Source organism: Macaca thibetana, chromosome 7 (assembly GCF_024542745.1).
Source record: "Macaca thibetana thibetana isolate TM-01 chromosome 7, ASM2454274v1, whole genome shotgun sequence".
Lineage (NCBI taxonomy): Eukaryota > Metazoa > Chordata > Mammalia > Primates > Cercopithecidae > Macaca > Macaca thibetana.
In genome coordinates, this window is record NC_065584.1 from 62,260,453 (window position 1) to 62,286,928 (window position 26,476).

A 26,476-nucleotide genomic window follows, 5' to 3' on the forward strand; every position below is an offset into this window, starting at 1 on the left:
TACTATTGATACCACCAGGCCTCCCATATCACCCCAACCTCAGCCTACATGCAATTGAACTATCAATAACTATTTCATCAACTTTCAAGTTGCCTAGATATGGGCCATATCTCTGAATCATTTATACTCTAATATGTCACATGGCTACCTCCAAACCTTCCAGTTCGATTTGCTTAATTCTTACTGTCTTCAAGCTCCTCAAGACCCCTTGTCTCTTGATCCTTCTATAATAATATTCCTAATAGCCTTCCATTGCCTTTATTTTTATTACCATTCATCCAAAAATTAAAAAAATATAGTCTATCGTTTGAACTACTCACGTAACTATATCTTTATAACTCCTCTGTATTTTTTCATTCTGCTATATACATTCCAAAATAACTCTAGGCCTGGATTAATATTTTCCCTTACAAAATTTATTAGAAATAAAAATAGTCAATCCTGTAAACTGGTGCAACTACAAATCCCAACCCCAACTTTAGCTCGATTCTCAACATACTATAGCAATCTTTCTGTTTCTCTCAAGATAGTTCTCTCCCAATTTCTAACAACAGGTGCTCCAAAATTGAACTACTCTTTTCACCAAGCAATCATTGTGAGGATTAAATACTTCAATACCTGCTAACTTGATTTTAGCCAATGATCTCTCTTCCTTACATCAGTGACAAACATATAGGCCATGGAGAAGAGTTTAACATGAAGACTATTTCCTACCTAAAAAACTCATGTGTATGCCAGGCGCAGTGGCTCAAGCCTGTAATCCCAGCACTTTGGGAGGCCAAGGAGGGCGAATCACGAGGTCAGGCGTTCGAGAACAGCTTGGCCAAAATGATGAAACCCTGTCTGTACTAAAAATACAAAAAATCAGCCAGGCACAGTGGCGGGCGCCTGTAATCCCACCTACTCAGGAGACTGATGCAGGAGAATCGCTTGAACCCGGGAGGTGCAGATTGCAGTGAGCCAAGATCACGCCACTGCACTCCAGCGCTGATGACAGAGTGAGACTCCACCTCAAACAAACAAACAAACAAGCAAAAACTCATGTGCATCTCTACCAATAGTTCCTCCCAGCTATTCATTCTAAAAGAAATGTCCCTCCATTTGTAAAAGGCTGGCAGGGCACGGTGGCTCACACCCATAATCCCAGCACTTTGGGAGACTGAGGCAGACGGATCACTAGGTCAGGTGTTTGAGACAAGTCTGGCCAACATGGTGAAACCCCATCTCTACTAAAAATACAAAAAATTAGCCCAGTGTGGTGGCAGGCACCTATAATCCCAGCTACGCAGGAGGCTAAAGCAGAAGAATCACTTGAACCCAGGAGGCAGAGGTTGCAGTGAGCTGAGACCGTGCCACTGCACTCCAGTCTGGGCAACAGAGAGAGACTCTGTCTTAAAACAAAAGCTAACAATTCATTAATCTTTGCTCAAAGAAAAAAAAAAATCTCAGCTAAGTCAAAGGCAAGTCTTTCCAACTCTGCAGACAAATATTTCCTTAGTCCTAGCTGGTCTAAGCTCTTTCTCTCTCCTTCCTTTTATGTATTTCTTGGGGAACAAATATCTTTGTGTTTGTCTCCAGGCACTCACCTCTTGATTATACTCTGATACCATAACCAAGCTTCTGCCCTACAAACCTGTTGTCCCCAAGTCCCCATGATCGCCAAGCCCAAAGAGTATACTTTAACCTTTATTACATTTGCCTTTTGGGCAGCATTTGACATTAGAGACAAAATGTTTCCAAATTGCAAATCTGTAACAATAATAACAACAACTACTATATACTATGTACCTAAGGTGCTAAGTGTTTTATACATGTTACCTTATTTAAGCCTCACAACCATTCCAATCTCATTAATGAGGAAATGGAAGTAAACTAACTTGCCAATAGATATACAGAGAGTAAGAGAAAGAACTCAGATCTGGAATCAGGGCTGACTCTAAAATCCATTCCTTTAATGACTATGCTATTTTCAGACCTATGTAGCATTCTGCCTACTGGCCAGTCCCTCTTGGATTACAAAGTAAATTCAAAATGACCAAGCCTAAAACTAAACATATCTTCTTAACCCCAAACAAACCCTTTTTCCAGTATTACCTACTTCTCTAAATGGTACCATTATCCACCAGAATGTCCAAATCAGAAACAAGAAAGTTTTCTTTAAAAATTTCCCTCTTCCAAGTCCTACATCAAATTGATCATTTAATTCTGTCAACTACATTCCCTTAACTTCTCTCCAATCTGCCCATCCTTACTTTCAGAGCTTTGGGTTAGGTCCTCTACATGTCTCACCATGAAAACTACAAAAATTTCTGAGACAGAATTATCATCTAGAATGCCATCCACTTCTAATCAATTCTCCACACACTATCAAAGTGATCATTCTAAAACTCAAATGTTCGTGAGAATGTGAACAACCTGGATCCCTCACATACTGCTGCTGGTGGGAATGTAAAATGGTATACACTCTGGAAAATAATTTAACAGTTTTTTTAAAACACTAAATACTTCTCATGTTACCCAGAAATTGCCATCCTGGGCATTTATCCCAGAGAAACAAAACTTAAGTCCGCGTAAAATCTTACATATGATTTTTCATTACAGTTGTATTTGTAATAGTAAAAAAACTGGAAATAATCAAAATGTCCATCTGTAGATGAATGGTTAAACAAATTGTGGGTACATCTGTAAATAAAAGGAAACTATCAAAACTATTGATATACACAATTTGGATGCAAGGGCATTATACGAAGTGGGGGAAAAAAGCGCCAATCTCAAAAGGTTACATGTATAATGATGGATGCAAAGGCATTATACTAAGTGGGGGAAAAAAGCGCCAATCTCAAAAGGTTACATGTAGAATGATTTTGCTTACACAACTTTCTTGAAATGACAATATTAGAGATAAAAAAAAAAAAAAAGAAAGAAAAAACAATTAGCGCTGGGCGCGGTGGTTCATGCCTGCCATTCCAGTACTTTGTAAGGCCAAAGCGGGGGATGACTTGAGGCCAGAAGTCTGAGACCAGCCTGGGCAACATGGCAAAACCCCGTCTCTACTAAAAATACAAAAATTAGCTAGGCCTGGTGGTGCACACCTGTAGTGCGAGCTACTTGGGTGGCTGAGGCACAAGAATCACTTGAACCCAGGAGGCAGAGGTTGTAGTGAGTCAAGATGGCTCTGGAGAATAGCCAAAAGTCTACAGCAACCAAGAAAATGCTGAACCAAGAAAGTGGGCAGACCACTTGAATCTGGAAGTTCCAGACCAGCCTGGACAATGCAGCAAAACTCTATCCCTACCAAAATAAAATACAAAGACTAGCCAGGCATTGTGGCACATGCCTATAGTCCCAGCTACTTAGGAAGCTGAGGTAGGGGAGTTAACTTATACTGCGAGGTCAAGGCTGCAGTGATTCATGATTGTGCCACTGCACTCCAGCCTGGGTGACAGAGTGAGGCTCTGTCTCAAAAAAAAAAAAAAAGAGCAACTTACTATCTAAAACCATCTGCAGATTTCGTCAAAATGTCAATGACATTCTTCACAGAAATAGAAAAAAAAAAAAAAATCCTAAAATTTGTATAGAACCACAAAAAACAAAGCCATCCTGAGCACAAAGTTGGAGATTTCACACTACCTGACTGTAAAATATACTACAAAGCTGTAGTAACCAAAACAGCATAGTACTGGCATAAAAACAGACACACAGACCAATGGAACAAAATAGAGAACCCAGAAATTAATTCACATATCTACAATCTACAGTCAACTAAACTTAGACATAGATGCCAAGAAAACTCATTGGGAGAAAGACAGTCTCTTCAATAAATGGTCTTGGGAAAACTGCATCTCTGTATGCAGAAGAACAAAATTAGACTTCATCTCTCACCCTATACAAAAATCTACTCAAAATGGATAAAATACATAAATGGAAGACCTGAAAATATAAAACTACTAGAAGAAAACGTAGGTGAACTGCTTCAGAACATTAGTCTGGGAAAATATTTTATAAGCCCTCAAAAGTAAAGGCAATAAAAGCAAAAATAAATAAATGAGATTATATATAACTAAAAAGCAATCAACAGAATGAAAAGACAAACCAGAAAATGAGAGAAAATATTTGCAAATGACTCATGTGACAAGTGATTAATACCCAGAATATACAAGAAACTCAAACACCTCAAGAGCACAAAAATACAATCTGATTTTTAAACGAGTAAACGATCTGAACAGACATTTCTTAAAAGATACATAGTAGGCCGGGCGCGGTGGCTCAAGCCTGTAATCCCAGCACTTTGGGAGGCTAAGACGGGCAGATCACGAGGTCAGGAGATCGAGACCATCCTGGCGAACACAGTGAAACCCCGTCCCTACTAAAAAAATACAAAAAACTAGCTGGGCGAGGTGGCGGGCGCCTGTAGTCCCAGCTACTCGGGAGGCTGAGGCAGGAGAATGGCGTAAACCCGGGAGGCGGAGCTTGCAGTGAGCTGAGATCGGGCCACTGCACTCCAGCCTGGGAGACAAAGCGAGACTCCGTCTCAAAAAAAAAAAAAAAAAAAAAAAAAAAAAAAGATACATAAAAATGGCAGGCTGGGCACAGTGTCTCACACCTGTAATCCAGCACTTTGGGAGGCCAAGGCAGGCAGATCACTTGAGGCCAGGAGTTCAAAACCAGCCTGGCCAACATGGTGAAACCCGGTCTCTTCTAGGAAAAAATACAAAAATTAGCCAGGCGTAGTGACACGCACCTGCAGTCCCAGCTACTTGGGAGGCTGAGGCAGGAGAATTGTTTGAACCTGGGAGGTGGAGGCTGTAGTGTGCTGAGATCGTGCAACTGCACTCCAGCCTGGGCAACAGAGCAAGAGCGAGAGAGAGACAGAGAGAAAGAGAGAGAGAGCGCGCCAAAAAACACGTGACAAAATGCCCAACATCGTTAATCATCAGGGAAATGCAAATAAAAAGCACAATGAGGTTTTATTTCACCCCAGTTAGAATGGCTACCATCAAAAAGACAAAAAAATAACAGATTCTGACACAGATGTGGAGGAAAGGAAACTCTAACTGTTGGTGGAAATGTAAACTAGTAGAGCCACTATTGAAAATGTTACAGAGGTTTCTAAAACAACTACAAACAGAAGTACCATATGATCCAGCAGTCCCACTACTGGGCATTTATCCAAAGGAAAGGGAATTAGTATATCTAAGAGACAACTGTACTTGCAAGTTTATTACAGCACTATTCACAATGGCCAAGATTTAGAATCCACCTAGGGGTTCAACAACAAATGAATGGATAAAGAAAATATGGTATATACAAATGGAATACTATTAAACTATAAAAAATGAATGAAATCTTGTCATTTGCAATAACACAGACAGAGCTGGAAGACATTATGTTCAATAAAATAAGCCAGAAACAAAACATTAAACACCACATGTTCTCACTTATATATGGAAGCTAAAAAATTTGATCTCATAGAAGTAAAAAGTGGAATACAGGATACTAGAGGCTGGGAATGATAGGGAGAAGGGAGGGGTGAGGAGAGATTCGTTAAAGGTTATAAAATTACAGCTAGATGAGAAGAATAAATTCTAGTGTTCTGCATCACTGTAGGATGACTATAGTTAATAAGAATATAATTTCAGGCCACATATGGTGGCTCACACTTGTAATCCCAGAACTTTGGGAGGCCGAGAAGGGTGGATCGCTTGAGCCTAGAAATTTGAGACCAGCCTAGGAAACATGGTGAAATCCCACCACTACCAAAAAATACGAAATTTACCTGGGCATGATGGTATGTGCCTGAAGTCCCAGCTACTCCTCAGGCTGAGCTGGAAGGATCCTTTGAGCCTGGGAGGCAGAGACTGCAGTGAGCCAAGATTGTGCCACTGCACTCTAGCCTGGGTGACAGAGACCCTGTCTCAAAAAAAAAAAAAAAAAAAAAAAGAAATATAATTTCAAACAGCAAAAAGAAAGACACTGAATGTTTCCAACACCAGAAAAAGATAAATGTTTGAGATCATGGATATGCTAATTAACCAGATCTGATCACTACGCATTATATGTATAAAAACAACACTGTGTACCCCATGAACATGTATAATAACTATTTGTCAATTAAAAAAGTAAAAAGAGGAAATGTTCTTGTACAAAAGCTTTGCAGCATTTTTGATTGCCCTTATTGACCTCCCACCCCATGGGAAAACAGCCTGTTGCATGACGAAAGTGATGCCACCTTGAAGTGAAACTGCCATGATGACCATGATGACTTCTGCAGCAAGGTCTTTAAGAATGCCTATAACATAGACAACTTCTCATAAATAAACAATCCCTGTAGCATAAATAAAGATGCTTATCTAATCTCCCCAGTGGTCACGTTTCACAAGAAAGTCTGAAGTATGATGAGCTACACAAATGTTTACCCTAAAAGCTTGCTTTACAAAGGATATTTTCTGGAGGGCAGGTAGAGGGATCCACCATCTCATGCCCACCCAACACATTGCTTCTGTTCATAAGTCTTATTAAATGTTTCTTTCTGAAGAACTGGATTTTTCAGCTTGGTTTCTTCAGCATCTCAGCACCTTTGGCAGCAGTCTTGAAGGCAGTACCCTGTCTTCAAGGTTCCAGTGTGGGACCTTGGTCCCTGGTTGTGGAGGGAGCACAGACCTTATGCTTAGAGAATTGTGTGTGTTTGTCTGTTCTAACTTATTTGGCAGTGTATTAGTCTGGATTCTTCAGAGAAACACAACCAACAGGAAAGAGAGGGAATGAGAGAGAGAGAGAGAGAGAAGAAAAAAAGAGAAAGAGAGAGATTGATTTACTCTAAGGAATCGGCTCATTGAAGTATGGAAGGCTAAGAAATCCAAGATCTGCATCACTAAACTAGTGACCCAGGAGAGTCAATGATACAGTTCCAGTCCAAGTGTATTAATGTCTGTTCTCACAATGCCAATAAAGATATACCCCAAACTGGGTAATTTATAAAGGAAAGGGGCTTAATTGACTCACAGGTCAGCGTGGCTGGAGAGACCTCAGAAAACTTACAATCTTGGTGGAATGGGAAGCAAACACATCCTTCTTCACATGGCAGTGGCAAGGAGAAGTGCTGAGCAAAAAGGAGAAGAGCCCCTTATAAAACCATTGGCTATCATGAGAACTCACTATCACAAGAACAAGCATGGGGCAACTGCCCCCATGATTCAATTACCTCCCACCAGGTCCCTCCCATGACACGTGGGGATTATGGGAACTAAAATTCCAGATTAGATTTTGATGGAGACACAGCCAAACCATATCACCCAGTATGAAGGTCTGAGAAACAGGAGAGCCAATGGTGTAAGTTCTAGTCCAAGAATGAGTCCAAAGGCAGAAGACTAAATGTCCTAGCTCAAATATATTCTGGCCAAAAGAAAGAATTCTGTCTTACTCAGCCTTTTATTCTATTAAGGCCTTCAACAGATTGGATGAGGCTCATCCATGTTGAGAAGAGCAATCTGCTTTACTCTGTCCAATCCAAAAATTAATCTCATTCAGAAACACCCTCACAGACAAACTAAGAAAAAAATGTTTAACCAAACATCTGGCAATCCATGATACAGTCATACTGACACATAACATTTACCATCACAGAGCACTATTTGAAAGAATGATACAAGGCACCTGACTTTCTTTTATATAACTTGAAACCTATTCAGCGTGAAAAAAAAAACAGCTACACAGAAGACATTCTTCAAAAACATTGTAAGACAAATGGACAACATGCTGCCACCTAAGGCAAAGAATTACAATTGAGGCAAATAATAGATGCAGTGAAAGCCTACAAGGAAAAGCTGGGTAGAGTTTCTTCGGGAAATTATTCAAAAGTGTCTCCATATGCTGAGGAATTTAGAAGCTATGCACATGCCTACGGCAGGATGCATATTCAAAAACAATCTATAAAGACTGTAAGCTTTTAATTCTTGCTTATCTTTGGGCTCAGCACAAGTAGGGAGTGAAGGTTTAGGCAGGGTTATAAATGACCTCGCTAAGTACTGAAAGCATGCTGTAACACACAGTCAATCTTCAAAGGTTGGAAGACGGTTTTTTTGTTTCTTTTATTATTTTATTCTAGTGTAGCTCCTGGTGTTCAGGAAAATATCTATCAAAGCACCAGCTGAACACAAGCTAAAGGAACAGAGACTTCAGAGACCACACATGACAAATAATACAGACTTTACAAAGATCATATAGAAAAGACACTAAATAAGCAAACAACTGTATTTCACAGGAAGCAACAACAACAACAACAACAAATCCTGAGAAGGGAGAAGAATCTGATGTCCAGAGTTAGCATATTTTAATATTCAAATGTCCAGTTTCCAGCAAAAACGTTATGAAGCATGCAAAGAAACTAGAAAGTACAGTTTATTTACAAAAGAAATTAATATAAGCTCTCCCTAAGGAAGAACAAACCCTGAACATATTAGACAAAAATTTAAAATCAACTGTCTTAAATATGCTCAGAGAGGTAAAGGAAACCACAGACAAAGAGTTAAAGGAAACCAGAAGAATGATGTCTTAACAATAGAAAATATCAACAAAGATAGAAATTATGAAAAGAAACCAAGTAGAAACTGTGAAGCTAAAAAATACAGTAACTGAAATGAAAATTCACTACAGGGTTACAATAGCAGATTTGAGCAGGCAGAATAAAGAAACAGTGAACTTACAACTGTCAACTAAAATCAAAATCCAGATCGAGTAGTATAAAGAAAAAAGAATGACCAGGCATGGTGGCTCACACCTGTAATCTCAGCACTATGGGAGGCTGAGACAGGAGAATCGCTTGAGCCCGAGAGTTCAAGACCATAGTAAGACTCTGTCTTTACAAAAATTTTTTTAAAAAAATGTTAGCTGGGTATCGTGGTATGTGTCTGTAGTTTGAGCTACTTGGGAGGCTGAGGTGGAAAGACCTCTTGAGCACAGGCGTTCATGAGGCAGTGAACCATAATTCTCCTTGTCAGCCTGGGTGACAGAAACAGACTCTGTCTCAAAAATTAAAAAAAATGAAAAAACCGAAGAATAATTATTGGAGTCTTAAAAAATCTATGGGAATAATCAAGAGTACCACCATACACATTACAGGAGTCCCAGAAGGAGAAGAAAAATAAAACATTGCAAAAAAAATGTTGAAGAAATAACCAAAAACTGCCCAGATTTGGTAAAAGACAGGAACCTATGCACCCAAGAATCTCAACAAACTCCAAGAAGGATAAATATAAACAGTTCCACACTGAGATACATTATAATCAAATTGTCAAAAGACAAAGACAAAAAAAAAATCTTAAAAGCAGTGAGAGGAGAGATTTGTCACATACAAGTGATTCTCTACAATAAGAGCATCTGATTTCTCATCAGAAACAATGTAGGAAAGAAGGCAGTGGGATAACATAGTCAAAGTGCTGAAAGAAAAAGACTATCTACCAAGAATTCTATATTCAGCAAAGTGTCCTTCAAAAATGATGGAGAAATTAAGACAGCGGCATGTAAATAAAAGCTGAAAGAGTTTGTCATAAGTAGACCTATACTATAAGAAATACTAAAGGGAGTTCTTCAGGCTTAAATGAAAAAAAACTAGACAGTAACTAAAAGCTCTAAGAAGAAATCAAAAAGTTAGATAAATATAACTACATCAGTAAATACAAAAGCCAGGATCGCTATATTTTTGGTGTGTGGTTCCCCTTTTTTAATATGATTTAAAAGCCAAGTGCATAAAATAATTACAAATCTATCTTAATGAACACACGATGTATATAGATGTAATTGGTAATGATAGAAACATACAGGAGAGGTCTCAGCTGTTTAGAAGCAGAGTTTTTGTATGCTATTGAAACTAAGTTGGTATCAATTCAAACTAGGGTATTATAGATTTAGGTGGAAATAACCCAAATGTCAATGGAGTAACAGATAAATAAAACGTGGTACACACACACACACACACACACACACACACACTATGGAATACTGTCAGCCATAAAAAGGAACCAAGCACTGATCTACAATGTACAATTTTTGAGGTATATAAACCTCAGAAAAAAACTGTGAAGGAAGTTATATTGTAATATTGTATGATTCCATTTATATGAAATATCCAAATATGTAAATTCATAGAGACAGGAAGAAGACTGGTGTTTGCCTAGGACTGTGGGGAGGCGACAAGAGAGAGTGACTGCTTAAGGGGTATGAGATTTCCTTTTAGGATGATAAAAAATGTTTTATAGATGGTGGTTGCAGAATATTGTGAATGCATTAAATGTCATTGAATTGTGCACTTTAAAATGGTTATTTTAAGTTAACTTTACCTTAGGGTTTTTTTTAATTAAAAGTCCTGACCATGCAGAAACATGAAAATGTTCATATTGTATTACAATCATACACCATAGGCAGCTTTTTTTAAAAAGAGGAAACAGAAAATAACAGCATGCACTGCACAAAGTAATGTTCAGTAACACTTTTAAAGCTTTTTGTTTTAGTTAATTGTAGTTTTGTATATTTATTAGGTTACAATGTACAATATTTCCTACTGTGGGTTGCAAAAAAAAATTGGAAAGCCCTGAAAATAAAATCCTGCTGCTACACTCTTTTAATTATTCTTCTGTGGCAGGCATGGAAACATGCAATTCTGATCTTTTGTTAAAAAAAAAAAAAAAAGTAGTCACTGAGCTGTGAGGAGTGCAGTTAGCTGACAGCCTCTGGCTGCAAAGCCTTTGAGATTTGTTAAAGTCTTTGTGCCAAGGCCATGTTCTTCCCAGGCAGCCTCCAGTCTGGTGGATATCAGGGCCTGGCCATGTCTGCCCACTGCAGGACTTCTCTGATAGACAACCCCAAATCTTCCTATTGGGTTAGCCAAGACCTTGTCAAATCTCCAATGCAATCTTAGACTGCACCTACCCAATTCCACTTTCATCAATCTTTCCTTTTACAAATGTCAGATCTGTATCAAGATCTGAAGATTTCCCAGGTCCAATTCTTCTTCCTCCCCCTTGGTCTTTCACAGGATCTATTTCCCAATAATCCTCATTCCAATTTGGCATCAGCTTCCTGGGTGATCCGAACTGATACATCCTCAACACTTATCACAATTTGTAATATGATTACGTGTTTGTATATTGTCTCCATCACAGAGCAATTTCTTTGGCAGCCTTTTTCACTGAAGGGTCCTCCTCTCACAAAACCTGGATAACTTCCTCACTGACTCCCTCCTTGTAGCCTATACAGGGAAGTAGTGGTTTTACTCTGTGCCCTACATAAGGGCACCCAGCTAAGAGAGTGAGAGGGGGCTGAAATCCTGTTTCAGGGCTATATCTGCCAAGAGTAGAATTTCTTAACCATGGCACTACTGACATTTTAAAATAGTTAATCCTTTGTAATATTGGGGGGGCTGTCCCCCCCACCATTACACTATGACATTTAGTAGTATATCTGTCCTCTACCCACAAGATGACACTGGTACCTTCCCTAATTGTGACATTCATACATGTCTCCAGACATTGCCAATTGTCCCAAGGGGGGGCAAAACTTTTCCTGCTTAAGAACCCTTGGCCTTGATGAAACAGCGTTTTTCTACTTTCTCCAAGTGTCATATGGTCAGTTAGTAGTCCTGCTACAACTTTTCATGGTCCTAGGAATATTCCTCCAGGCTAAGCAGCCCCAGATGTCTTGGTAGCAACTCGCACACAGCGTGAAGCTTTCTGTCTCTTCCTTTTATATCCCTTTTTTTGGACCCTACATGGGTGTCTGCATGTGTTCCCATGAAGTATAGGCCTAGGATGGGACAGATTATCCCAGGTGGCTGTGAACTGCAAATCCATTTCCAACCATTTTCTCAATACGGTCTCCCTTCCAAGCAGACAGAAACTTAAAGGAGGGCCAATCCAGGCAGCATTGAAACTGCCTTTGCAAAATTATGGCTGAAACAGTGAAAGAAATATAACTTAACTGACTCCTCCTTGCTTCTAACCTCCAAGCTGTCCTTATTCATTCCTGAGTGTAGGTTGAACTAACTTTGGGGGAAACTTAGTTTGTAGTCTATAAACAAAGACGGTAATAGCCCTTTCCCAAAGCAGACCTTCTTCTTCCCTGGAGACTAGATTGCCTTTGTAGAACTAACATTAGCCACAATATTAGAAACTATGGTTTAGGAGTCATGCAGCTGGAGGCTACAAGATTCTGACCCTCCTTAAACTGCTCCTAAGATCAGTGCTTGAGATATTTTTCAGACCCAGCACACAGAGGATCAGCTGGCACCACCCAGATCAATAAACGGGCTCATCTGATTTTGTGACCCCCCAAACCAGGAACTGACTCAGCGCAAGAGACAGTTTCTACTCACTATGATTTCATCCCTGACCAATCAGCACTCTAGTTCACTGGGTTCCCCCCCACCAAATTATCCTCAAAAACTCTGATCCCCAAAAGCTCAGGGGAGACTGATTTGAGTAATAATAAAACACTAGTCTCCCGCACAGCCAGCTCTGCATCAATTACTCTTTCTCCATTGCAATTCCCTTGTCTTGAATCGGCTCTGTCTAGGGAGCAGGCAAGGTGAACCCCTTGGGCAGTTACAGTATGTTGCCATTAAGGGACAGATGAACTGTACCTTGGCCTGTATGCCTTCTCATCACACTTTGTTATCCACAAACTGTTTAATCCAGTTTTGTTTGGAAAATTACTAGTCATCTTATGTAAATTCCTGCGGCCATGCACATTGGGGCATACTACATACTACTTCCTTCTTACATGAGAAGTGGCCAATTAAAAAGAAGTGTGCATTTCTGAGTGCCTGCCCTTAATACTTCAGGGTTCCTATTTTGCCTAAACTTGTGAGCCATGGCCATCTTCATCAGGCACAGAAACCCCTTACACCTCAATTTCAGGTGCTTTGAAATCTGAATGACCATCCCTTCAAACTTCCCCTATCAAAGTATATTTCACACATGCCATTTAACCTGTTTTAAGGCCGGTTCCCACAAAACTAGTGCAAATCCATGTCCAATCATTTTCTCATTATGATGTACAAGAAAGAAACTTCATTTTATCCAGGTAAGTTTGCTTCCTTTCCCCCTACCTCCAACTGTTGTTTTTCCTTACTTGCATTCATGTGGATGTTTTAAATTTATATTTTGGATTTTGATTATTCAGTGTACAAAATTCAGATGTGTAATACCTAACCTTGTTTTTTACTTTGTTTTTATACTCTTCCTTAATCACCTAGCCTTGTTTCCACATGATAAGCTCTCCCTTAGCTAAGAAAGCTGGACGAACTCCATTTGGCTCCGTCATTTGCAAGGTTTCAAGGACTCCTTACCCACCCCCTTCCTCTGGCCGAGAATTTCGAGCGTTAGCCATCTCTCGGTCGCCAGCTAATAAAGGACTCTTAAATTTGTCTCAAAGTGTGGCGTTTCTCTAACTCACTCGGGTACAACAGATGCAGGATTTAGAAGGAATTGCACAAGTCACTTAAAAAAAGATCAATCCATTACAACCTTTTCAGTAAAGCCTCTTAATGGGGAAATGTGATATGTGACTAGGAAGTTGAGTAATTTTCTTAAAGTATAAAATAAAAAGAAGCTCTCATCACAAATGCGGGTGGGGGGAAGAGGACAGACTTCATGCAGGACTGGAGTTGAACAGGGTTCAGGGCTGAAAACACACCTTACATTCCCTCGCTTCCCCTTCTCTACTTTCAAGACTGAACCAATGTGCCCTATACAAGGCGAAGTACACACCCGGTTACTCCGCGGTATCAGAGCGGAGATTCACTGGGTGCAGTCTAAGGCGGGACGCAGCCTGGAGGCCACCGTCACAAGCTGCATGCAGCAACCTACAGTTGTTGAGATTAATGTTTCTAGAATGTGAGGTGACTTAAAAATAATAATAATAACTTCCTGGCCCGGCGCGGTTGCTTGCCTGTAATCCTAGCACTTTGGGAGGCCAAGATGGGCGGATCGCTTAGAACCCAGGGGTTGGAGACTAGCCTGGGCAACATGGCGAGGCCTCCTCTCTACAAAATAAAAATTAGCCAAGCATGGTCGCGCACGACGGTAGTTCCAACTACTCAGAGGCTGAGGTGGGAATATCCCTTGGAGTTCCAGGCTGCAGTGAGCCGTTATTGCGCCACTGCCCTCAGGCCTGGGCGACAGAGCGAGAACCTATCCCCCACGCCCCAAAATATCACACTTCCTGAGGGAATGGTTCAAACTAAACATCCCACTTTGTGCGTAACTTTACATTCAATCCATCATCCCCTCAAGAACAAAATGTTCTTTCTCCCCCTCAAACATGGAGGGCAGAAAAACAGACGTTCTCTCAAACCCACCGAGCACGCTGTTTTCCTGAGACGGAAGAGACGGATAACAGCCGCTACTGCGCACAGCCTAGTGGGGGAGGACGGCAGCCAGGAAGGGCCAAACTTAGACGCAGCAGCGCCGGAGCGCGCTCGCGGCCCACCGCGTGCGACGTCAGCCTTGCACCGGCAGAGCTTCACGGGAGGAAAGGCGGGATTCAGGGTGGGCGGGTGCCCTGCGAAGACGAAACGAACTTTGAGGAAAACTAGAGGATCTCGCCCCCTGCCTGTGACAGCTTAGGGTCGCCTACTTTTTGTGGATACACTACCGTCCACGGCGTGCAGAGGCCACCTGCAGTTTTCTAGCGTCCTTGTGAGACGCACGGTGGCGCAATTCCCGAGAGTGCCAATCCCAGGCCGGCTGGAGGGCGGGCTCTTCAAATTTGAATTGCGGAAGTGTTGTGTGAGAGTATCTCGCGGAGGGGGTAAGCGTCGCTTGGTGCCCGGCCGCCGCGGGCAGGGGCCACCGTGGGCCTGAGGCGCGAGCCGGGCGGCGTCCGGCCCTCCCTCCGCGCGGAGCCGAGCCGGGACTGCGGCAGTCTCTCCCTGCCAGGCCCTTCACCCAAGGTACGTCCTCCCGCGCCCCCCGATAGCCTCCTGCCGCGGGTCCCCGCCGATGGTGGGCGTCCTGCCGTTTAAGCATGTAGGCTCACGCAGTTTATTTATTTATTTATTTATTTGTAGATTTCTGGCTTTGGTACTGATTTTACAGCTTCGCACTCGATGTTCACTTATTTTGTGTCTACTGTACTTAAGAGAGTAGAACACGATTGCTCAGATTTATTTCGATGGTGAGCGTTCTAGGTCTTTGTTCTAAAATAACTTTTTTTTTTTTTTTTTTTTTAGAATACCAAGTGGGAAAATTATATGCGTCTGTACCCAACTCTTCCCCTTGGGACCCCAGGACCCACAGGGCTATAGAAGCAATTGATCATTCAGCTTATGTTTTGTTCTGGTTAAATTGCATGCTTGTTGCAAACAGCTTTAGATGTTAATAAAATTATTTAGAAAATGGTCGGGCGCGGTGGCTCACGCCTGTGATCCCAGCACTTTGGGAGGTCGAGGCGGGTGATCTTTGAGTTCAGGAGTTCAAGAAAATGGTAGGCCGCTTCATCCTGCCCTTCGAAGATAAACACTGTTTACAATTTGGTTCACTGCTTCCAGAGTTTTTCTCTATGCTTGTGTTTTATTTATTTATTTAATTTTTTTTTTACACAAATGCAATTATATGTTGTTACTTTCTTTTTCAATTTAATATTTCTTGGACGCTTTTCCGTGTAAGTACATATATATATATTTATTGAATACATAAATTGTATGGATGTGGTGGAATTTATTTTGTCCTTTATTGGTAGACATCTGGGTTGTTTAATTTCATTTTATGCTGCAGGTACTGCAGCATGAACTTCCCTGTTTAGTGGCTGTGTAGACTATGTTGCCTTTTGGTAAAGAACTTAAGCTATGGAGTCGGGTAGAATCGGATCCTCTTTCTCACTGTCGAGTGACCTTGGTCAGGTTACTTACCCACCTTATACCTTAATTTCTCTTTTTTCAAATTTGGAGTAATAACAGTACTTAACTCTTTCGAGTTACTGTTAGATTATATAGTGACTGGCATGTAAATATTCAGTAAATAACGGCTATTACGATACATATATATTTGCATTCTTATGCAGATGTTTCTATAGGAAAAAACAAGTTAGAAGTGGAATTCCCAAGTCAATAGTATGCAGACTTGCATTTGAAATTAATCTTTACCAATGTGATATGAAAAAAAATCAGTTTTAGTTTGCATTTCCATTTATGAGTAAAATTAGATGTCACTTGACTCGTTTGTTGGCCTTTTTGTATTCTATTAATTGCATTTCATGTCCCGTGACCGTTTTCTGTTTTGTACATTTTTTAAAGTTGATTTATTAGGTCTCTTTGAATATTATGTAAATTAACCCTTTGTCATATGTGCTGAGTATTTTTTTCAAGTGTATCATTTGCCTGTTAACTTAAAATTCTATTTTTCCCCTAATTCTATGTCCCAGTTTTGGTTAGTGTGCTCTGGGATTTTTGACCCATTCCATAGTAATAGTTATTATTACTGCTACCACTACAGTAAATTCTTACAAGAACTTTCCATGTCTTTTTGGGAGGAGGAGGAGGAGTTATATTCAGGATCATATACATAATTGTTTAGCTTCAGTTCTGTGTTTATATGTGTCACTTGTAACTGACTGTCATATGTTCTGAGAAATACATTCTCAGGCAATTTTTGTCATTGTGCCAGTATCATAGAGTGTACTTATAAAAACCCAGGCTATATGTTATAACCTATTGCTTCTAGGCTTCAAACCTGTACAGCCTGTTACTTTACTGAATATTGTTGGCAGTTGTAACACAATGATAAGTATTTCTGTATCTAAACATACCAAAATATACAAAAGGTACAGTAAAAATAAGTTAAAAAAAGGTACACCAAAACAATTTCATGGGACCACTGTATATGTGGTTTGATGTCATTATGCAGTGCATCACTGTACCATAAATGCTTACGGCCAGACTTTTTTTTTTTTTTTTTTGAGACAGAGTCTTGCTGGAGTGCAGTGGTGTGATCTCCGCTCACTGCAAGCTTCGCCTCCCGGGTTCACACCATTCTCCTGCCTCAGCCTCCCGACTAGCTGGTACTACAGGCACGTGCCACCATGCCCGGCTAATTTTTTTGTATTTTTAGTAGAGACGGGGTTTCACCATGTTAGCCAGGATGGTCTGGATCTCCTGACCTCGTGGTCTGCCCCCCTCGGCCTCCCAAAGTGCTGGGATTACAGTTGTGAGCCACCACGCCCATCCTGGCCAGCTGTTTCATCCAATGGTTTTCCCATTCCTGTGTCTTTATGTTGAAAACAATTTTTTTCCCCCAGTACATCAGCATTTATCAGTTTTTAGAATAAGTTTTAAGGATTAGATTTTCCAAACAACTTTAAGCAGTTAATGAAAACGGAAACATACTTTCTCCAGTCTGAGAGGAACTAACAATTTCTTGTTGCTGACCTCCATCTGTTAGCCAATGTGCTTGGCTTCAGGACAGGCTGTTCTTTCCTCCACTTGAGGGATGCCAGTTATTAAATCTCCACTAATGTCTGTGTTTCATCAGAGGCTGATTTCTTTGTTTTGCTCTTTTGACTAGGAAGGAAATGGAGCTTCAGATCTGTCCTGGATGGATTATCTAGACCCAGTGGTGTTCTTGTTTATCTATTCCGCAAAGCCTCTGTGGTCAGAGGGAATTGTAGATCATTTTTTTTCTCTGCATTCTGTCTTTAACAAACCACTGGCAAATACTGACTGCTTTTTTTTGGCTTATATTGAGTTGCTATTTATCACACGGTGGGAAAAAGGTCTCCTAGAGCAACTTTTTGTGTCTTTGGGAGGGGAAGTGGAATTTGAGGATTTTTCAGAATCTTGGCTACTCACCTTTATCCTACTACTTGCCTGAATTGGGGGCAGGGACATTAGGAAACAGTAAGCTCTGTTTGTTTCTCGTAACCTTTCAGTGTGACAATTATCTGACTTTAAATGAAGACAGTTCTGCATGTCCGTTACAGATTGGTTCTGTTTTCAGTGCTGCTCGCTTATTTGCAGTTTTTACTTTCTGTTTAGCATCTCATTAGGCTCTGAGGAATTTAGATTGTGTAAACCTGAACATTCTTTGCCGTTTTGCTTTGCAGTTTTCCAGTTTATTGTTGTTGTTGTTGTTGTTGTTATTATTATTATTATTATTTTGAGACAGAGTCTCACTCTGTCACCCAGGCTGGAGTGCAGTGGTGGTACGATCTCAGCTCACTGCAACCTCCGTCTCCTGGGTTCAAGTGATTCTCCTGCCTCAGCCTCCTGAGTAGCTGGGACTACAGGCATGTGCCACCACATCCAGCTAATTTTTGCATTGTTAGTAAAAACGGGGTTTCACTGTGTTGGCCAGGCTGGTCTTGAACTCCTGACCTCAAGTGATCCTCCTGCCTTGGCCTCCCAAAGTGCTGGGATTACAGGCGTGAGCCACTGTGCTCAGCCAAGTTTATTCATTTTTTATTTTGAGAGATTGTATAGCTTTATTGCCTTTCTTTGAAATGAACAGCTAAGCCAGACTTGGTGGCTCACACCTGTACTCCCAACACTTGTGGGAGGCCGAATCAGGAGGATCACTTGAGCCCAGGAGTTCAAGACCAGCCTAGACGACATGGGGAAACCCTGTCTCTATAAAAAAAATGCAAAAAAACATAGCTCAGGTGGTTCATGCTTGTAATCCCAGTACTTCGGGAGGCTGAGGCAAGTGGATCACCTGAGGTCAGGAGTTAGAGACCAGCCTGACCAATATGGTCAAACTCCGTCCTACTGAAAATACAAAAATCAGCCGGGTGTGGTGGCATGCGCCTGTGATCCCAGCTACTTGGGAAGCTGAGACAGGAGAATTGTTTGAACCCATATGGTGGAGATTGTAGTGAGCCAAGATCACATCACCGCACTCCAGCTTGGGCAACAGAGCGAGACTCCCTCTCAAAAACAAAACAAATAAGCAAAAAAAGAAAAAAGAAAACATAGCAGAGGTGCAGTGGCACAAACTTGTGGTCCCACCTACTCTGGAGGCGAAGGTAGGAGGATTGCTTGAGCCCAGATTTCGAGGTTGCAGGGAGCCCTGAGCACACCACTGTACTCCAGCCTGGGTGACAGAGACACTGTCCCAAAAATAAAACAGAAATGAAGTGAACAGCTAATATTATAACTTCCCAGTACAGAACCCCTGGAACTAGCACATCATAAACATATACATGCATGCATTAATATGTATTTGCAGGATTCATATTCTGTGGAAGAATTACAGTGGTTTTTAGGAGCTCCAGACTCCCAAGATAGCCTTCTTTGTTGACTGTTGTAATTTAAGAATATTTTCCTTCTTTTTTTCTCCGTTATCATAAATTATTGGATTAAATAGTACTTTGTATATTAATTGCTTATCTCTCACAGAAGTAGCTGTAGATAAAGATACTTGATATTTTTTGGTCTGGCTATGTTAGAATTTTCTGTGATAGGTTTTTTTTATGTTTATATGATGTTAACTAATTGGAATAGTTATAAATTCAGCTATAAGAGATGCAGTAAATCTAGACTAGTAAGTTCCAGGGTCCTTGGATTGAAATATTTTATTTATTTACCAAATATTAGTTAATGCAACTATATGGTTCCTTACCTAGAACCTTAATTTCTAGGTGTGAATAATACAATTTATGTGTAAGAAACAAGTTGCAGCCGGGCGCAGTAGCTCACGCCTATAATCCCAGCACTCTAGGAGGCCGAAACAGGCGGATCACCTGAACTCAGGAGTTTGAGACCAACCAGCCTGACCATCATGGAGAAACCCCGTCTCTACTAAAAATACAAAATTAGCCAAGCGTGGTGGTGCATACGTATAATTCCAGCTACTCGGGAGGCTGAGGCAGGAGAATTTCTGGAACCTGGGAGGCGGAGGTTGTGGTGAGCTGAAATCCCACCATTGCACTCCAGCCTGGGCAACAAGAGGGAAACTCCGTCTCAAAAAAAAAAAAGAAAGAAAGAAAGAAACAAGGCTAAAACTATGTAAACTCAAGTACAGTATTTCTGCTAAAAATTCTAAATAGCACTACATTAAAAGAAATCAGAATGAAAATAATTTACCATTTATTTGAGGATTTTTCAGCTAAGACCTTAAAATGTAAATGCTCTAGAGCATAAAAAATCAGGATTGGGTATTATTAAATAATTGAATAGTTTTTTTTTTAGCTTTTATTAGAATAGATCGTTGTAGTTGCTGCCTTAAAATATAACTGCCTAAAAGGAAAAATTATATTTGTGGAACTTTATCTTTTGTAACCTAATGTATTGCCATTTGCATGTATCTTTTATTTCATTTTGTTTTGTTTTATTTTATTTTATTTTGAGACGAGGTCTTGCTCTGTCACCCAGGCTGCAGTGCAGTGGCACAATCATTGATTCCCTGCAGCCATGACCTCCCAGGCTCAAGTGATCCTCCCTACTCAGCCTCCCAAGTAGCTAGGACTACAAGTGTGTGCACCTATCGCACCCAGCTCTTTTGTTAAGGAGACTTCAATAAAAATAAAATCTTAGTCTGATTTGTGAGCTACAGATTATCTAGTATTGTTATGAATCAGTTAAACATTTTAAATAGTATAATGTTGTGGAAAGCAAATAAACTTTAAACATTTTCTGCACCAAAGCGTGATACAGACTGATTTTACATTGAACTACAGGTTTCTGTGGATCGCTTCTGAAGTTCTATATGAAAATTGTGCTTAAGTGAATTTTCTGTTAGAAGAACTTGGTTGCTACTGCCTTGTCAAGATGATTGCAACACCTTTGAAACATTCAAGAATTTACTTACCTCCAGAGACATCTTCTCAAAGGAGAAATCTACCCATGGATGCAATCTTTTTTGACAGCATTCCTGCAGGCACACTTACTCCTGTAAAAGATTTGGTGAAATATCAGAACCCCTCTTTAAAATCGAATGACTGTAAAAAGAATCAGTTCCTAAAAATGACAACTTTTAACAATAAAAATATATTTCAATCAACTATGCTAACAGAGGCTACTACCTCTAACAGTTCTCTTGATATCAGTGCTATAAAGCCCAACAAGGATGGATTAAAAAATAAAGCAAACTATGAATCACCGGGAAAAATATTTCAAAGAATGAAAGAAAAAGTACTGCGTGACAAGCAAGAACAGCCACCAAGAAACAGTAGTTTGTTGGAACCACAGAAAAGTGGAAATAATGAAACCTTCACTCCTAACAGAGTTGAAAAAAAAAAATTGCAGCATACCTACCTATGTGAAGAAAAGGAAAACAACAAATCATTCCAGTCAGATAACAGTTCACTAAGAGGTTAGTTTTATGTGTTAGCTAAAAAACTGTAATGTCTTAAGTGTTTAATGTTTCAGACACTGTTTTTGGTACTCAGAATATAGCAGTGAACAAAATGGACAAAAATCCTTGCCCTTGTGTAGCTCACATTCACGTGGTGGAAAGACATAATTAACATATTAAATAAGAATTTTTATGGCATAGTAGAAGAGGAAAAGTGGAAAGAGAAAAAGCAGAATTAGGATAATGGGAAGAGTTGGAGGGGTATGTAATTTTCAGTGGGGTGGTCAGAGTAAGCTTCAATAATTTGAATTTGGGAATTTGAGCCCACAAAATTGAATATGATGATAGATACGTGTATCTTGAGGAATGGGGAAGGATGATCTAGGCAGCTGTTACAAATGCCTTGAAATCGCATTCCTGACATGTTGCAGGACTAGCTATAAAGTTAGTGTGTCATGGAGCGAGTAGATAGAGCTCAGGAGGAAGGCATAAATAAGAGTGGGTCAGATTATATAAGGGCTTTATAGGTAAATGTAAGAGTTTTGGCTTTTACTGTGAGCAGAATAAGCCATTGGAGGGTTTTGAGCATGTGAATGACAAGATCTAACTTACGAGGTTTTTGTTGTTGTTTTTTAATTAACCATTGTGTACAATGACTTATGTTTTTAAAATATCATTCTGGCTGTTCTGAAATAGAGTTACTGCAGTAAGTCAGATGGCAGCCACTGTTGGCTTGGTTCAGGTGTTAGTAGTGCAGATAGTAAACGTACAGATAGTAAATGGCTGGACTCTGGCTGTGTTTTAAAGGTAGAGCCGATAGGATTAGCTCATAGATTGGGTGTAGAATGTAAAATAAAAAGATGTAAAGGATAGCTCCAGGGTGTTTTTTTGTTTTATGTTTTTGGTTGTGGCCTAAGCAACCAGGAGGGTGATTTAACTGAAATGGGACAAACTGAAGGAGGAATGGAGTGTGAGCTCATTAACTAATATTTTTGTTATGTTAATTTTGATAATCTCTATTAAAAATTTAAATTTAGGTAGGGTGTTGGAAAAAACTAGTTGGAATTTAGGGAATTGATCAAGGTGAGAAAAAGTACATTGGGGCATCATTAGCACCTAAATGGTATTTTAAAAGCAATGAGATTAGATGAGGTCATCAAGGAGTAAGTATAGAAAGAAAACATTCAAGATCTGGGTCCTGGGGTACTCCAGCATTTGGAAGGTAGAAGAAAGATTAGAAAGGCCGGCCGGGCACGGTGGCTCACGCCCATAATCCCATCACTTTGGGAGGCTGAGGCGGGAGAATCACCTGAGGTGGGGGTTTCAAGACCAGCCAGACCAACACGGAGAAACCCCATCTCTACTAAAAATACAAAATTAGCCAGGCATGGTGGCGCATTCCTTTAATCCCAGCTACTTGGGAGGCCGAGGCAGGAGAATCCCTTGAACCCAGGAGGCGGAGGTTGTGGTGAGCTGAGATCATGCCATTACTCTCCAGCCTGGGCAACAAGAGCAAAACTCCAGCTCAAAAAAAAAAAAAAAAAAAGTAAAAAGAAGAGTAGAAAGGCCACTGAGAAGATGGTGAGGAAGAAGGAAAACCAGGAGAGTGATACTGTGAAAGCCAAGAGAATGAAGTACTTTAAGGTGGGAGTTGACAGCTGTCTGATGCTCCTACTTGGTCAAGTAGGCTGAGATTCTGCTGCTCGATTTAGCAATGTGAAGGTCATTGGTGACTTTGATGCAGGGCGGCTTTGGTGGAATGGTAGCAATGAAAACATTGCATGAAAGGGTTCAAGAGAGAATGTGACAAGAGGAATTGACAATAGTGAACATAAACAGCCCTTTTTTTGAGGGTTAGAAAGAAATAATGGCAAGTGTAGTTTAAGGTTTTATAATTTTTAATACTTGGTGAAATGCAGCATTTTTATATGCTGTTGGGAATAATGAAGAAGGAAGGAAAAAAATGAAATTGCTAGTATGATGCCCTTCAGTAGTTGAGAGGAAATATAATCCAATGCATCATTAGAGGTTTGACCAGAACACAAACAGACCAATTGTTAACAGAAAAGAAAGACATTTATACAGATGTTGGTGGGTTATTATTGTATGACTTCACAAATAATTTAAAATAAGAAGTAAAGTCATCAGCTGAGCAAGTATGGAAAACAGGTATTGAAGTTTGAGGAGGTAGAGGTTTGAATAGTTTGGGAGAGGCCTAAATTTGATTTCCTGGGTAACGCAGAAGATATGTTTAAGATTTGTGGACATGAATTTAAAATGGAACCAGTAAATATGGCTCTGAGTTTTCCTTTGGCCCTGTTTAGCTGCTAAGGTGCTGGTGTAGAATAGGGAGGGAGCTGGATTTAACTGGGTTGTAATTTTGCCAAATAGAATGAAGTGACAGAAGGACAAAGGAGGGTGTGTGTGAAGGAGTCACGATGAAATTTAAGCTGATTAATGAGGGCAAAGGATCTGAAGGAGATGAGGGATTGTGAAGTGTACATTTTGTTTGGATAATCACTGGATTTTGAGAGAATGATCTAGAAAGATGACACTGCAACAATTGAAATTGAGATTTTAATGAGTTTCAGTCGTTGATAATGAAAGATATTTTACTTGTATTATCTCTTTTAATCCTTTCAACAAACACTATGGGTGGATACCCATTAGTGGTCTATAAATGGGGTTATAAAGAGAGTAAGTCCGCTTGCTCTATGTCTCATAGGTAACAAGTGATAAGTTGATAATTGAATATAGGTATCTCTTAGCAAGCCCGTGCTCTAAATCACTACACAGTAGGTTGTGGGTATACTGTTGCATTTCCAAGACAGTGACATATTCTAACACAGAGTTTTCTAAGGAAATTTGGGGGTAGAAGTGGGGAGACTCACAGTCTTCTGTTTCTCATATAGCCTGGGAGAAAAGGAAGAAGAAATGAAATAAGGCATATTAAAGTGTTCAAATATAATAAGGTAGCATTTGAGAGTAAGAAATACCTGAGTGTTCTGAGAATCTGGTGACCCTTTTCCCCAGAAAATATAAACACAAATACAAATACAAATTTTGTATATAGTTTTAGAAACCTTTTAGAGAGTCTGCATGAACCTGGGACTCCCACATAAGTGGATAAATATAACTTGTTGCATTTGATTGAATTACTACTGAATTGCCTTGCCATTTCCAGTAGAATGAGTTAAAGATATAGAAACTTATTGTTTCTTTTTGTGACACGTTGTTATAATGAAATCTTTATGTTAAGATTTCTGAGACCAAAGTGGCATACTTATTAAAGCATAGTCACTACCAGTCTTTTCAAGTATAAGATTTAAAATTAAACATATAAGATAATTCTTCTCAGGCTCAAATTTTAAGTCTATTATCATCCCCTTTTTGTGTGAAAGAAACTACATTCGAGAAACATTAAACTTTAAAGATCTAGGAGGTAAAGCAGAATAAAATGTAAGCAGTGCTATTAGTTCTTATTTGTCTAGTTGAGAAACCTACAACTTGTGAGCGTTTGAAGACCTACTAAAAATTGTCTAAAGGATATAAATTATGGCTGAGTCTGCTGTTGCGTCTCAGCATTTTAATTTTTAAGGAGTAAGTTACAACTCTTCGACTGTCGACTGTCTTTCATGCTTTAGAAATTCACAGCAACCAGAAACAGAATCGGAATTTTCAAGACTGGGTGAAACTTTATATTGTAATCTTAACATATACATATCCAATTTGTGGCAGCACCAGAATTCCAGGTCTCTAGGTTTCTAAGTCTAATACTTTTGTCTAGAGCTGGCAGGTTGTGTCTTGGAGAAGGTTTTAAAAAATTCTTCCTCACCATAAGGTTGGTATAGAGAATGGGGTAAAGGTATTAGAAGATAATACAGCCAAAAATATAAAAATATATGTAACTGTCATATATTGCGGAAGTACTATATTGATCTGATCATTACTAAATCTAAGTGTCTGTATTTCAAGAATTTTAAAAGATGTTTTTTTCTTAGTAACTAATACAATTCAACTTCTTCTTTCTTTAAAAAATAAAACCTTAGCCTCGGTCCAAGGAGTTCCTCTAGAATCATCAAATAATGATATTTTCCTCCCAGTCAAACAAAAGATTCAGTGCCAGCAGGAAAAGAAAGCACCACTGCACTATTTAACTTACGGTAAACTATTTTTGGTTTGTTTTTAGTTTGTTACTTAAATATATAGTTAAATGTTCTAGGTAATTATTTTCCTTGTGTGGGCATTAAACTTTGGCTGTAGACAAAAGCTTGAATCGTAAAAGAGACACTCAGAGAAAGACTGGGCAGGAGGGTGGAACATTCCTAACCTAAATTTATCTCTTAGTTTCCTATGATCCTTATATAATTTTTTTGTTTTGTTTTGTATTTTTTGCAGAACTTCCAACTCGGAACCAAGAACAGGAAACTTTTTTGGCTACAGAAGCCCCAAGCAAGAGATTAACTAGAGCTCAGTTGGCTAAACAAATTCTTCACTCAAAGGAGAATGTAGTTGCAACCACTGGGTCCAAAAAGGACATGTTTGTTTTAGAAGGCATTGATTCTGCTGATGAACAATTTCAAAATACTAATGCTGAGACTCTCAGTACTAATTGTGTTCCTATTAAAAATGGCAGTCTGTTAATGGTTTCTGATAGTGAGAGGACAACAGAAGGGACTTCACAGCAGGAAGTTAAGGAAGGAAATGACAAAACAGTGCCTGGAGAGACAGGTCTTCCAGGTTCCATGGAAGATACCTGTAAAATTGTACTTGCAACACCAAGACTTCATATAACAATACCTCGGAGGTCAAAAAGAAATGTTTCAAAGCTTTCTCCAAGAATATTTCAAACTGTTACAAATGGAGTTAAGAAAAATCAGGTGGGAAAACTTTTAAGACAGATATTTATTTCTATTTTTGCCCCATTCTTCAAGAGCTTGAGCTTTTGATGTTCTCTCATTATTTTTTTTTTCTAGCTAGGATTTGAACCTGTATGCTTTATTATTAACAGTGTCTTCATTATCATGTTTTACTATTTACTGCAGTGACAGGGTGACATAGTGAAAAGAACAGTGAGTTGAATATAAGAAGAGCCACGTGTTAAGTCTTATCTTGCTCTATTACTAATTGTGTAGTCTTCAATAATTTACCTGTTCCCTTTGGTGATGAACATTGAATTCATTCCTACTCTTTTTTTC

The 26,476-nt window shown here is 39.6% G+C and overlaps 2 protein-coding genes and 1 long non-coding RNA gene across 6 annotated transcripts in view; 2 read left to right on the top strand and 1 right to left on the bottom strand.

Moving 5' to 3' along the window:
• LOC126957891 (uncharacterized) overlaps positions 1-14,412 on the bottom strand; it is a 139,170-nt gene extending 124,758 nt beyond the window's left edge. For all 3 annotated transcript variants that reach the window (XR_007727002.1, XR_007727003.1, XR_007727001.1), the window contains exons 1-2: positions 14,351-14,412; positions 5,777-5,910 (exon numbers count right to left, since the gene is read on the bottom strand). This is a non-coding gene — a long non-coding RNA (uncharacterized LOC126957891). The remainder of the gene's footprint in view (positions 1-5,776; positions 5,911-14,350) is intronic.
• FKBP3 (FKBP prolyl isomerase 3) overlaps positions 1-26,476 on the top strand; it is a 466,553-nt gene that overhangs the window by 302,374 nt on the left and 137,703 nt on the right. The window lies entirely within an intron of this gene.
• Positions 14,491-26,476, top strand: part of MIS18BP1 (MIS18 binding protein 1) — a 54,208-nt gene continuing 42,222 nt past the window's right edge. Inside the window, exons 1-4 of one of the 2 annotated variants that reach the window (XM_050795812.1) lie at positions 14,491-14,944; positions 20,662-21,296; positions 25,328-25,441; positions 25,677-26,158. In XM_050795812.1, coding sequence (XP_050651769.1) covers positions 20,753-21,296; positions 25,328-25,441; positions 25,677-26,158 — 1,140 coding nt within the window. In that variant the 5' untranslated portion in view covers positions 14,491-14,944; positions 20,662-20,752. Of the gene's footprint in view, positions 14,945-20,449; positions 21,297-25,327; positions 25,442-25,676; positions 26,159-26,476 lie in introns of those variants that run through there. The other variant, XM_050795813.1, reaches the window with a different exon arrangement.